Genomic DNA, 13,280 nt, shown 5'->3' with positions numbered 1-13,280 from the left:
AAACATCAAAAAAAAAAAAAAAAAAAAGTTATAATCCTACACTAAAAAAACAAACAAACAAAGCAATGCATGATCCAGTTTGCTCCTGCAGGGAAAAAAAAAATCCTTTCTGATCCGAGAGGCAATTGGATATTCCCTGGATCAACTTTTCCTATAAATGTTAGTATCCAGTTATATTCTGTGTATCCAAGAAAGAATCCAGGCCTTTTTTAAAGCAATCCACTGAGAAGGCCAGAACCAATTCTTGAGGGAGTCTATTCCTCATTTTCACAGCTCTTACTGTGAAGAAACCTTTCCGTATTTGGAGATTGGTTACCCTTCTCTGTACTTTCTCCAGTTCCCCAATGTTCTTTTTGTGGATTGGTGCCCAAAATTGAACTGCATATCCCCAATGTGGTCTTACTAATGATTTGTACAGGGGTAAAATGATATCTCTTTCTGAAGTCTATACCTCTTTTAATACAAGAGAATTGAATGACTTTACAAAATTCAGGATCCATCCAAAGAGTATTCCAGGACACAACTGACACACTGGAGTCCAAAGTCAGTTACACTTGTTCTTGCAGTAGCAGAACACCCAGGAAACATATGACTGGAATATATCTGAGATGAAGACCACGAACTGCTGCGAGGACCTTTGTGAAAATTCTTGGAGCCAGAACAAGAAAAGTGTCACAACCAGTTGTCGGCCACAGAAAAGCAAATAAATCGCTGATGACCTGGAAACGCGAGTGTATAAACATTCATCCTTTATGTCGATGGATGCTAAGAAGTCTCCACAAAGAAGGAAAACAATACCTACACAAAATTCCATCCAAAACTTTTTTTTGCTTACAAATGTTTTTAATAGGAGATAGACTACAAAAACTGCACCATTTAGTGAGGTAGATTAAACAGCTTGATAAAAAAAAAATCATATATAGGAAATGAACAGAAATACAAAGTACAATCATGAAAGAATAAAAAAAATCACTACATGAAAGAGGTAGTTAATATTATTGGCAGAACAACCACAAGATCAATAAAAGGTTCAATACTAAACAAACCATGATAGACCATCGATCGAATAATAAGTGTCGATGCGTTCTCCAACCATCCCATTTCCTGTTGAATAAATGCAACCTATCCAGCAACGTATGTGGAATACGTTCCATAAGCATAACCATATCAATTCTCCGTAAGACAGAAATCCAAGGGACCACAGGAGACTTCCAATGAAGGGCAATGGCCCATAGGGTGGAATTGCAGATAGTGTGAAGTAACCTCATTTGGTTTACTGGGATCCTCGAAATCGATACTCCCAACAAGCAAATTTGCAAGGACAAATCCACCGGAGAACCCGCCAAAGCGGAAGACACCTCCAAAATCCTACGCCAGATCAAGGGAAGAACAGGGCAAGCTCAAAAGACATGTACGAGGGTACCAGCAAAGCCACACCGTCTAAAGCAAAGGTGCAACATTCCTGGAAACATATGAAGTCTAGAGGGGGTATAGTACCAGCGAGTTAAAACGTTCAGGGCCGTCTCACAAACCGAAAGAGATCTAGAGCCTTTCCATATATTCTCCACCATGGAAACCCAGTCCTCATCAGAGAACGTAACCCCACATTCACTCTTCCATTTCTGTCTATACAAAGGAGGCAAGGAAAAAATATTATCTGTAAGAAGGAGTGATATAAATCTAAGATAAGAACCCTACCCTTGGGTGAGTCACAACTGATATGCTCAAAATAAGTAATCGGGGACGAGGGCGTCAACCCAAAGTGGGAACCGAAAAAGTGTTGAATTAGTCGATAGCTAAAATGTTTATGAAGCGGGATGTCAACTATTGTACGTATTATATCATAGGATATAAAAGCCCCACCACGCTGAAAATCGGATAGCCTAATAAGAGCGCGGTCATACCACCAGCGAAAAGCCTGTGGAGATGCAAACCCGATGGAAAACCATGGATCACCAAAAAATGTCGAAAAAGGTGGGGCTGAAGAGATAAGACCCGATTTAGATTTATAACCGGACCAAAGTGCCAAGGAGTGGGACACAAGCAAATTATATATCAACAGCGAACAAGGAGGGAGTATTTGACCACAATAGACCTGGTAAATAAAACGGGCGTATAGATTGAGATTCAAAGCCGACTCCGGGTGACTGGGAGTTAACAGTCACTCATTGTGCTAATTGAGAAAAACGAGCAGATAGATAAAGCCAAAAGTTGGGAAGGCCTAAGCCCCCCTGACTTTGCGATTTATATAGAGCAAGCTTGGTAAAACGAGGACGTCTATTTCACCCAAATAAAGTTATTAATCACGCTTTGAAAGTGATCCAAATACGATTTAGAAACTGACAATGGGAGCGCTTGAAGTAAATAGGAGTTTAGGTAAGATGTTCATTTTCACAGTTGTGACTCTACCCAGAAACGAGATAGGGTACCCATGCCAGATCTTAAGTCGAATGCAGAGACAAGACACACACTGTGAGTACTTGGCTGCAGGAAAATACCAAGGTATAGAAACCGATCCGTGGTCCACCGAAATAGGAAAGAACCACGGAGGGATTCCCCTAAAGACTCAGTAACATTAATAGACATAAGAACAGATTTAGAGAAATTCACAGAGAGACCTGATATGGATACAAAATCATTCAACAGAGTGCATAAATTAGGCAAGGATACTAATGGGTTGGTAAGAAAAAGCATAACATCATCAGCATACATACATAACTTAAATTGTGAAACCAAGAGCGGATACCCTGAAATATCAGGGTGTGACCTTATAGCAATAGCCAAGGGTTCCAAAACAACCCTGTCAGGTGCCTCCACCCAAGGTAAAAAAGACTGAATTACAACCAGGAGTCTAATCCTCGTTTGGGAGAATTCTATAAAGCCTGTACACCGGAAAGAAATTTGTCACTAAAACCCAATTTCTGCAACAACGAAAACAGATATGGCCAAAGGACACTATCAAAGGCCTTATTAATGTCAAGGCTTAATAACAACACCTCCTTAGAGTGCAGGTTAGCAACTTGAATCACATCCAGCATGAGACGTATGTTATCTGTGATAAGCCTGTCAGGTATAAATCCCGATTTATCAGATGAGACCAAGGAGTAGATAAGGGCCAATCTATCTGCTAATAAACGACTAAATATCTTTAAATCATTATTCATCACAGAAATGGGGCTATAGTTTTGTGGTAGAAGGTGGTCTTTTAACCGCCTCCCGCCCACCATATAGTACAATGACGGGCGCAAGGCGGTTCTCTTGTTCTGGGAGGACATCATATGACGTCCTCCCATTCTCACCGTCAATGCATGGGTCCGGGCGCACGCAGTGCGGCGATCGGTGGTGTGCTGTGTCCGTCGGACACAGCGGATCACCGATCCACGGAAAGAGCCGAAGATGTCGGCTCGGTCATGTGATCGGCTGTGTCCAATCACAGCTGATCACATGTAAACAGGGAAATGCCGGTTATCGGCATTTCTCTCCTCATGAGCTGTCACGCTGACAGCTCAAGAGGAGAGCTGGTAAATCGGCATTCCTCGGAGGGGACATCTACACTGATCATCAGAGCACTGATGATCAGTGTGCCCTGGTGAGAAGTGTAGCCCCAGCAGTGCCACCTGTCAGTGTCCATCAATGACAGCTGTCAGTGCTCATCCATGCTACCTGCCAGTGCCCATCAGTGCCACATTTCAGTGCCTACCAGTGCACATCAATGCCAAATATCAGTGCCCATCTGAGCTGCCTTTCAGTGTCGCCCATCAGAGCCGCCTATCAATGCCAGTCAGTCACTCATCAGTGTCACCTATCAATGCCAGTCAGTGCCACCTATCAGTGCTGCCAATCAGTGCCACCTATCAGTGTGCATCAGTGCCACCTATCAGTGTGCATCAGTGCCACCTATCAGTGTGCATCAGTGCCACCTATCAGTGCCCGTCAGTTGCACCTATCAGTGCCCGTCAGTGGCACCTATCAGTGCCCGTCAGTGGCACCTATCAGTGCCCGTCAGTGGCACCTATCAGTGCTGCCTTTCAGTGCCCATCAGTGATGCCTGTCAATGCCCATCAGTGCCACCTACCAGCGCCTCATCAGTGCCACCTATCAGAGTCCATTAGTGCAGCCTATCAGTGCCCATAACTACAGCCTCATTAACACACATCAGTGAAGGAGAAAAATCACTTATTTATAAAATTTTATAACAAAAACTAAGAAAAAACGTTTTTTCCCCAAAAATTGTCAGTGGTGTTTGGTTTAAGAAAAAATAAAAAACCCAGGAGGTGATTAAATACCACCAAAATAAAGCTCTGTCACAAACAAATTATAAAAATGTCATATGGGTACAGTGTTGCATGACCGCGCAATTGTCAAAAGTGTGACAGCGCTGAAAGCTGGAAATTGGCCTGGGCAGGAAGGGGGTATACAGTAAGTGCCCTGTAGGCTAGTGGTCAAAGGTTTAGGCAACAGGGACATGTTGGCCAAGAGCATCTCGTCAGAAAATCTGCAAAACCTCATTGAAGATAGACACCAAAGATGGGGCTAAAAAAGGGGCAAAACGTTTGTAATAACTGGCTGTGAACCCATCAGGGCCTGGTGCTGTGGATTTTTTTCATTATGTTAATTACACGTGTAACTTCCTCAACAGAGCACGGGGCATTAAGGGACGAAATCTGAGAGGATGTAAGAGGTAAGGAATCAAGCCAAGAGACTTCCGGGGAGGGAAATCTGCCTGTGGAGGAGCTAACAGGGAGGAATAAAATTCCTAAAAATGTCCAACACTACGTGGGGTAACGAGGACGGACGGACGCACGGACGCACGCACGCACGCACACACACACACCTATGTAATAAAAAAGATGCTCTTGACAAACGTAAAGCCTTTTCTGTTTTATCTGATAGTAAAGTATTCAATTCTAAATGCTTTTGCAAGATCAGACTCCTGTTTAAAAAGGGATGGGTTACCTACATTACCCACTGCGTCCGACTATTCTCCCCAACCCCCCAGAAGATTTCTGTGATATACCGGCCTCCTAGATCCATATCCCGCTTCCTGGATGACTTTTCCTCCTGGCTACCCTTCTTCCTCTCCTCTGAGCTACCCACCATCATCCTTGGGGATTTCAACATCCCTGTCAACCTCGACAACCTGAACACATCTCATCTCCTCCACTTAACCTCCTTCTTTTCACTTGCACAGTGCATACAATCCACCACCCACTCCAACGGTAATATCCTTGATCTTGTCTTCTCCAACCGCTGCGCTCCCCACAACCTCACTAACACCCCCTTCCCTCTCTCTGACCATAACCTGATTACCTTCTCTATCTCCTCGTCCTCCAACGCCTACCCCTCCAAATGTCACACTACTACCAGCCGTAACCTCCGCAACCTTAACCCTGCCCCCCTCCACTCTGCAGCTGATCAACTCCATGACAGCATCCTCCCCCTGTCCTGCCCCGACTTGGCTATGACTGCCTACAACAACACGCTGTCAACAGCCCTTGACTCACTAGCGCCTTTAACCACACGCAACTTCAGACCCCTACCGCTCCAGCCCTGGCAGACTGATCACACCAAAACTCTCAAACGACACAGTCGTGCCCTGGAGCGACTATGGCACAAAACCAAATCCCAACAAGCCTTCACCCGCTACAAATCTGCCTTCCACACCTACACCTCCTCCCTCCACGCAGCCAAACAAGCCTACTTCCTGACCCTCATCAAGGCCCTCTCCTCCAATCCTCGCCGACTCTTCTCCGCCTTCAACTCTCTACTCTCGCCACCCCCACCTCCACCCAGCACCTCACTCACTGCCCTTGAGATTGCCAATCACTTCAAAAACAAGATTGACACAATTCGCAAGGACATCGCCGCAACTCACACACCCTCTCAACCCGTCCCCTCTCACACAGCTACCCCCTCATCCCCCCTCCCCCTCAAAATAACCCGCAGGGACTTCGTCGCTGCTCAAACTCCCTCCAACCCCGTTCCCCCTCACTCAGCTACCCCCCCCATCACCCCTCTCCCACGGCCCCACCACTGCTCTGACCTCCACTTCCACACCACCCTACATTCCTCATACTGAAGCTCCCCCAACACTCCGCACCTTTGACCTTACTACCATCGAGGACGTCTCCAAGATCCTCTCTGATGCCCGCCTCACCACCTGCCCCCTCAACCCTATCCCCTCACAACTCCTACGACCTCCCTCCCCCTTCATCCTACGCTCCCTCACCCACATCTTCAATTTCTCCCTCTCCTCCGGCACTTTCCCCTCCCCTCTGAAACATGCGCACATCACCCCCATACTTAAAAAGCCTTCCCTGGACCCCAATGACCCGAACAACCTCAGACCCATCTCCCTGCCCGCATTTACATCTAAACTCCTCGAGCGCCAAGTCTACACCCGCCTAAGCTCTCACCTCAACGACAACAACCTCCTCGATCCCCTACAGTCCGGCTTCCGTCCCCTACACTCCACCGAAACTGCCTTACTCAAACTCTCCAACGACCTGCTAACCGCCAAAGCTAATGGCCACTATTCAGTGCTCCTACTCCTTGACCTCTCTGCGGCCTTCGACACAGTCGAGCACCCCCTCCTCCTCAAAAAACTACACTCCCTCGGCCTCAGAGATTCTGCTCTCTCCTGGCTCTCATCCTACCTGTCACAACGCTCTTTCAGCGTTACCTATAATGCTACCACCTCCCCCTCACTCCCCCTCTCTGTTGGGGTCCCTCAAGGCTCTGTCCTCGGGCCCCTTCTCTTCTGCATCTACACCTCCTCCCTTGGCCAACTCATACACTCTCACGGCTTCAACTACCACCTCTATGCCGACGACACACAAATCTATCTCTCAACCCCCCACCTCACCCCCTTGGTCTCCGCCCGAATCACACACCTACTGAGAGACATATCAGACTGGATGTCACTCCACTTCCTTAAACTGAACCTCTCCAAAACCGAGTTTCTTGTCTTCCCCCCCCAGCCTGGACACCACCCCCCATTGACTTCTCCATCACATCCAACAACGCTACCATCAAACCCGCCCCGCAGGCCAGAGTACTTGGTGTCATTCTGGACTCCAACCTATCCTTCCAGCCCCAAGCCCAATCTTTAACAAACTCGTGCAGACTCCACCTCCGCAACATCGCCAAAATATGCACGTTCCTAACCCCAGAAACCACTAAACAGCTCATCCACTCCCTCATCATATCACGACTCGACTACTGCAACTCCCTCCTCACTGGCCTGCCTCACCGCTGACTATCCCCGCTTCAGTCGATCCTGAAAACGGCTGCCAGACTCATTCACCTTTCCAATTGCTCCGTTTCTACCACCCCCCCTCTGCCAATCCCTCCACTGGCTTCCGATTGCGCAACGGATCAAATTCAAAATCCTAACACTGACGTACAAAGTTGTCCACCATACTGCCCCGAACTACATCACTGACCTAATATCCAAGTACCGTCCAGCACGCACAATCCGCTCCTCACAAGACCTCCTTCTCTAGTTCCCTGGTCTCCTCCTCCCATGCCCGCCTCCTGGACTTCTCCAGGGTGTCACCCATCCTCTGGAACTCCCTGCCCCAACCCATCAGATTATCACCTACTCCCCTCTCCTTTAGGTGCACCCTGAAAACCCATCTCTTCAGGGAAGCCTATCCCAACCCCTGCTAACTTGCCGACCTCCTCCATTCTTCCTACCACTCCATCCCCCACAGCTATCTCCTCCTGTGCCACCATCCCCCTCCCTCCTAGATTGTAAACTCGAAAGAGCAGGGCCCTCAATCCCCTCATGTTTTGCATTGTATTGGTATTGTTCTGTCACATGTTCTGTCCCCCTTTGTAATGTACAGCGCTGAGTGAACTATTGGCGCTTTATAAATACTGTATAATAATAATAATAATACTACTACTACATGTGTTCTATAGTGCATTTACAATTCTCTAGTGAGCTTCTGAATTTGTTTCCAACAATCCCTATTTCTGGCAGCCGCCACAGAGAACCGCCTTGTGGGTCACCCACAGCATAGCCAGGGAGGTATCAGGAGTATTGCTCAGCTGAAAATACTCTTGGATTGAATTAGATACTTCTTGACAGTACAAGATATCTGTGAGCATAGACTCGTTCAACCGCCAGAAATAGGGAGTAGACGCTACGTCTATAAAGGTAACAGACAACGCCACAACATTATGATCTGACCAAGAACACAAGTTTATCCCTGCTTTTGTGGAGCAGGTATGGATGTTTAGCCGCAGCAAAATGGGTCTCTTGTAGTAAAAGAATCTTAGCCCCTAACTGCCTATATTGGAGGAATGCTGTTTTGCACTTATTTGGAGAATTAAAACCTTGGACATTATGTGAGAGGCACTGTATCACCATGTGTAAAAAAAGAGCATATAACAACCTATCATACCAATTAGATCTATATCCAGGAATAGTGATACAAAAAATTCAGTGCCCAATACTACCACAATAAGGATAAAGTCTAACCTTATCAGTGCATGGAATATCCAAGCCCCAAATAGTTAGCAAGGAGATCCACATAATCTTGTATGACTACAATCATGTACAATTATAAAAAAAATTAAAACATAAATCAATAGAGACAAGGCCCGAGCAGCCCCAATAACAAAAAAGAACAAGATAAACCATGGATCAGGTGGGCAAGCTGCCTCACCTTAAAATACAGAGACCCATACTTCTAAAGGGCCAACAGGGCCCAAACCCTGTCGTCTCCAAACGCGGTGAGCAGAGCGGACACTCCACAACAGGGCAGTGACAACTCCGACCGTGCCCGGCAACAAGGTGGGGTAACACATCGGCGATCCACGTAGACTCAGCCAGCAAAAAAAAAAAGGGCCTAATAATCTATAATATAATTAATAATAATATATTAAACAGGTAGCATGTCAAAATATTTAGGGTATACACCCAGAGTTGATTGACACAACTAGTACAAAGGCATCAATGGCATGCCCCATTAAGTAAACAAAACAAGGAATAGCAGCCAAAAGCGAGAATCCCCATCATCCTGCCTCCTGTCTGAGTCTCCTCCTCTCCCGCCTTGGAGATGGTGTGTTCCAAATAGGAGATATTTGGGGAGTGGAAGGTGGACGTTGAGGAGTAGGAGCACAGTTGTCAAGATCCTCCACTTGAGCCTGTAACTGTGTAAAGGTGGTGTGTAAAAGGTCATGATCCCTGGATAGCTCACCATAGGCCAAACTAAGTTCATCATGTTTAGTTTCTAACCGATCTGTTCTAGCCCCAAGTACAGCGATTTCTTGCAAAAAGACATTAGTGCTTTTGGGGAGTTCAGTCTGAAATTTGGCTGCCAATTTCATATACATAGACTCCAGACAAAACTCCAAGTCTCCTTTTGTAAGCTGCTGTGAATACTCACATTCCTGTGCAGATGCTGGGGAGTTGTGTCCTGTGAGAAATGGGATGGGGATGCTCCGCTGGCACCATCTTGAGACATGCTGCACTGCTCCTGTGTCTTCAATAGGTACGTTATAAGGGATTTTTGAGCAGACCCCTTACTTCTTTTTTTAGTTGACAGCATGCAGGGCACTCTGCTAGAGGTGATCAGCTGATCTGCGGGCAAAAATGAGGGTTCGGCAGGCTCCAGGGAGCAGTAAGACTCGAGGCAGGGACAGAGCTCCTGCTACATGCAGCTGTCCTCTGTGGCATCGCTCATGCGCAGCCGCCCCATCCAAAACTTTTAAAGACATTATAAACCAAAAAAGGATGCCATATTTGGATTTCAGAACTGCAGTCTTGAATAAAAACCTTGACATTTTTTCGGTTAAAGTAACAAGAATGACAACACCCAGGTTTAACAGTCCCTGAATAGATAAAAAAAAGACCATTTCCCATAAAGGATAGTCATAACAAGGGCTTTTTACACTGTTGCTTCACCAACCAGAACTTAAACAAGTGTTATCTGTGGATCTAGACAGAAGAAAGTGTTACCAGAGACCAGAGCCATTGTGCACATGAAATTTAAAGTGATTCTAAAGGGGTTTTTTTTTGTAAAATAACAACCATATCTATACTTACCTACTGTGTGCAGAGCAGTCTAGATTCTTCTCTTCTCAGGTCCCCCACAGGCTCTCCTCCTGCTGTAAGTCAGGTGCCCCCACAGTAAGCAGCTTGCTATGGGGGCCCCGCTGATCCATGTGTCCATTCACACATGGAGCTGTGGCTTGGCCCTGCCCCCTATCTCCTCATTGGCTGACTGCCTCCGATTGACAGCAGCGGGATCAATTTGCGGTCTCAGCCAATGAGGAGGCAGAGACCCGGGGCAGCCGAGGCTGTCATTCACATTGCTGGATCGTGATGTGGCTCAGGTAAGTATTGAGAGCCTGGGGGAACGAATGCACACAATGTTTTTTTTACCTTCATGCATAGAATGCATGAAGATAAACCTTCAGCCTTTACAACCACAGCAATCTTCTGATCAACACAATCAAGTGAGTGTCAACACCAGTGACTCATTCTTCTATAGGAATGTTCAGAGATTAAGATGAAAGATAGGTGGTTCAACAACCAAAGCAGTAGACCATTTTGTTCCAAAATCCTCTGAAGCATCTCCAACAGAAATATTAGGAATCCCTGTGTCAGATTCCACTGGGTAAATTGTGACCAAAGAAATTACCTCCATTGTGAGCAAGTAAGAGCAATGAGTACACAAGGAAGAAAGAGGGGTTTCAAAAATGGCTACCTATGGAGGTGGTTTTGACTGAGACCCGTGTGCTGTGCAAAAGATACGATTGCTTCCTGTGATAAACTCAACATTGCACTCGACACTTCACAAAGTGCAAAATAGGTTCTGATTATAAGGATCTTCTGCAGTCCCAGGATGGGAAAAAAAAAAAAAAAAAGTGTTTTCTTTTAAAAACTAACCAAAACCTCTCACAATGCTCACAGACCCATTTTACATTAAAGCAGCAGCAGCAGCTCAGGGGAGCTGACAGCACAGAGCACTTTAGCACAAGTACAGCTCCGGTACGGAGATGCTAGCTTTTCTTCTTATAAGAGAGTACTCTTAGTTTTCCTTGTTGCTTTCCTTCCAGGTTGGCATCCAGCTATGCCCCATACCAGGATGGCTTCCCTCTCTTCATTGCTTAAGATAAGGGTACAGTAGTTGCAGATAGTCAGGTGTGGCGGAGCTATTCTATACTATTCCCTGAAAGGCACACTTTTGGTCACCAGCTCACTCTTTGAGAAGCTCCAGCATTGTGCATAACATGCTAAACCACAATGCAAAACCACAATGCCTAGAGAATACTCACTGTATGGCTGGAAAGTAAAAGCCACTGCACACACTTCTCTGTTCACTGCACCACAAGTCCCAGAGAGAAAACTGCAAAAAGTTTGTAATAATGTTTCAGGCACAAATAGTACCCAGCCAGTAAATAGCAAACAATCCAAGTGGTAAAAGTAAAAATGAGGGCCTTCAGGTTATATAGATAGCCCATGCATAATTTCTGGTCAATAAATCACCAATGGCTTCTGCATAGGTGTTTACCCCAACACAGCCATTCACTTGCACTGGCAGCATGTGTGGTTCCCAAGGCACCAGAAAGCATCAGAGACATTAGGCCTCGGCACACAGGAGTTGCTAAGAGTCCATATGCATAAAGTCTTAATCTTGTTTTGGATGCTGACAATCAGAACATCATGCCATGTAGGACTTATTTAAGTCCTTTTACCAGGACTCTGGGATACAGTTTAAACTGGACATCATAACATAATTTAACCATCACCTTGTCTTTTCTGTAGCTACAGTTATCTCCTGATCATCATCGCCTTCAGAGCTGCTGTCCTCGAATCTGGGATCTTCCTGCCATGCCACTTTAGCTGGTTTGATTGTCTTAGTCTTGTAGGGTTCTGTAAATATATTAGCAACACCTGCCGTTTACAAATTTCTCCCTAACAGTTTTTTCCTGTCTATCCTAATTTAATCGTGTTTTATCTGATTTAATCACAGCATCGGTATTATGCAACATAATGATGCACAGGTTAATCAACTGTTTTATGTACTGTAAGTAGACTTCTGTATAATTATAAATATTGTAATAAATAAAAATGCTCTATTCATTGTCTCTCTTCAAAACCTGGCCACACACATTATAATCTGATAATGCAATTGCAGGTTAGATTAATAAATGAAAATGTATCTGGGGCAGTTTTTTAAAGCAGTGAAAGTGACAAGCATTTAGTGAAGGTGAATCGCTGTAACTTATACCAGTTAAATACACCTGCATTAAATATTTAAGTGATTGTCATATTAACGGCTTTATAAATATGCTCCCCTATGTTTGAACAGTGTTTCTAGTCAGTAATAATTGCACTCCATTCACCTTTATGGCTTTGCTATTAACTGTACTTCGGCAATTTGTAGCTAAGCACACCAACCTGTAGCTATACATGTGTGACACTTACATTTAGCTTCTCTGCGACAAATGTCTAGCAGCTACAGTTCTTAAATTACTAGCTACAAATCACTGTTAATCGCTGTCATTAGCAATTTGTAGTAGTGATAAAAATGTGCTACAAAATTGCCCTTCTGACATGGCCCTACAATACAAGAAATTTTCAGAACTATAATTACAGTGTTCTTACCACAATTAGATGTACTCTCTTCAGTGGTATTCCCAAAAAATGAAAATGTGAATTCTACAGGGTCCTCTGTGTTCTTGTTTTGTAGGCTAAAAAGCTCACTTGACCTGGTTTTATGGGTTCCATTCTTCTCCAGCTCTTGGTCCCATGTTATCTCTGACTTCTTTGTTTTTTGAGTCTTTGAGGTGCCAAACACCTCTCTGAAATCCATGATTATCTCATGAAAGATTTCATTGGAGACCTCTGGTAGCTTTTCTGCTTCTAATCGCTTTTTCATTCTCTTGGATTTGCTAGGGACAAAAAAGATGCAACTTAAATCACAAAGGACTCTTTACTGAATTTTATTTTTCCAAAAAATTGAAATATTTGATTAGACAAGTACATACGTGTAAAATACCCAGAAAGCATAAAGTATTATCAATCTCTGAATTTCCTTTAACTGAGAGCTACAGAAGTGCCTATGCTGAAGGTTATACACTCAGTGGACAGAATAAGAGACCCTGTCTGGCATACATGGGACTACCATTAAAATTTGTTCAATTACTGTATATTAAAAAGAGACATAAACCAGCAACTCATTAATACATTTGCTTTGCATATGAACAGTTTGCCTAGAACAAGTATAAAATATGACAGACAATACCATGTAATATATACA

At 44.7% G+C, this 13,280-nt stretch overlaps 1 protein-coding gene across 1 annotated transcript in view; it reads right to left on the bottom strand.

Annotated features, from left to right (window-relative positions):
* Window positions 1–13,280, bottom strand: part of NOL8 (nucleolar protein 8) — a gene marked incomplete at its 5' end in the record, with an annotated part of 343,427 nt that overhangs the window by 116,019 nt on the left and 214,128 nt on the right. Inside the window, 2 exons of the mRNA XM_089684276.1 lie at window positions 11,767–11,890; window positions 12,626–12,912. Coding sequence (XP_089540402.1) covers window positions 11,767–11,890; window positions 12,626–12,912 — 411 coding nt within the window. The remainder of the gene's footprint in view (window positions 1–11,766; window positions 11,891–12,625; window positions 12,913–13,280) is intronic.

This window comes from Staurois parvus, unplaced genomic scaffold, assembly GCF_062004578.1.
Source record: "Staurois parvus isolate SC_StPar_1 unplaced genomic scaffold, SC_StPar_1.0 ptg000341l, whole genome shotgun sequence".
Classification (NCBI taxonomy): domain Eukaryota; kingdom Metazoa; phylum Chordata; class Amphibia; order Anura; family Ranidae; genus Staurois; species Staurois parvus.
Note: the sequence above shows the minus strand (reverse complement) of the source record. Positions and strands in the feature narration are given on the sequence as shown.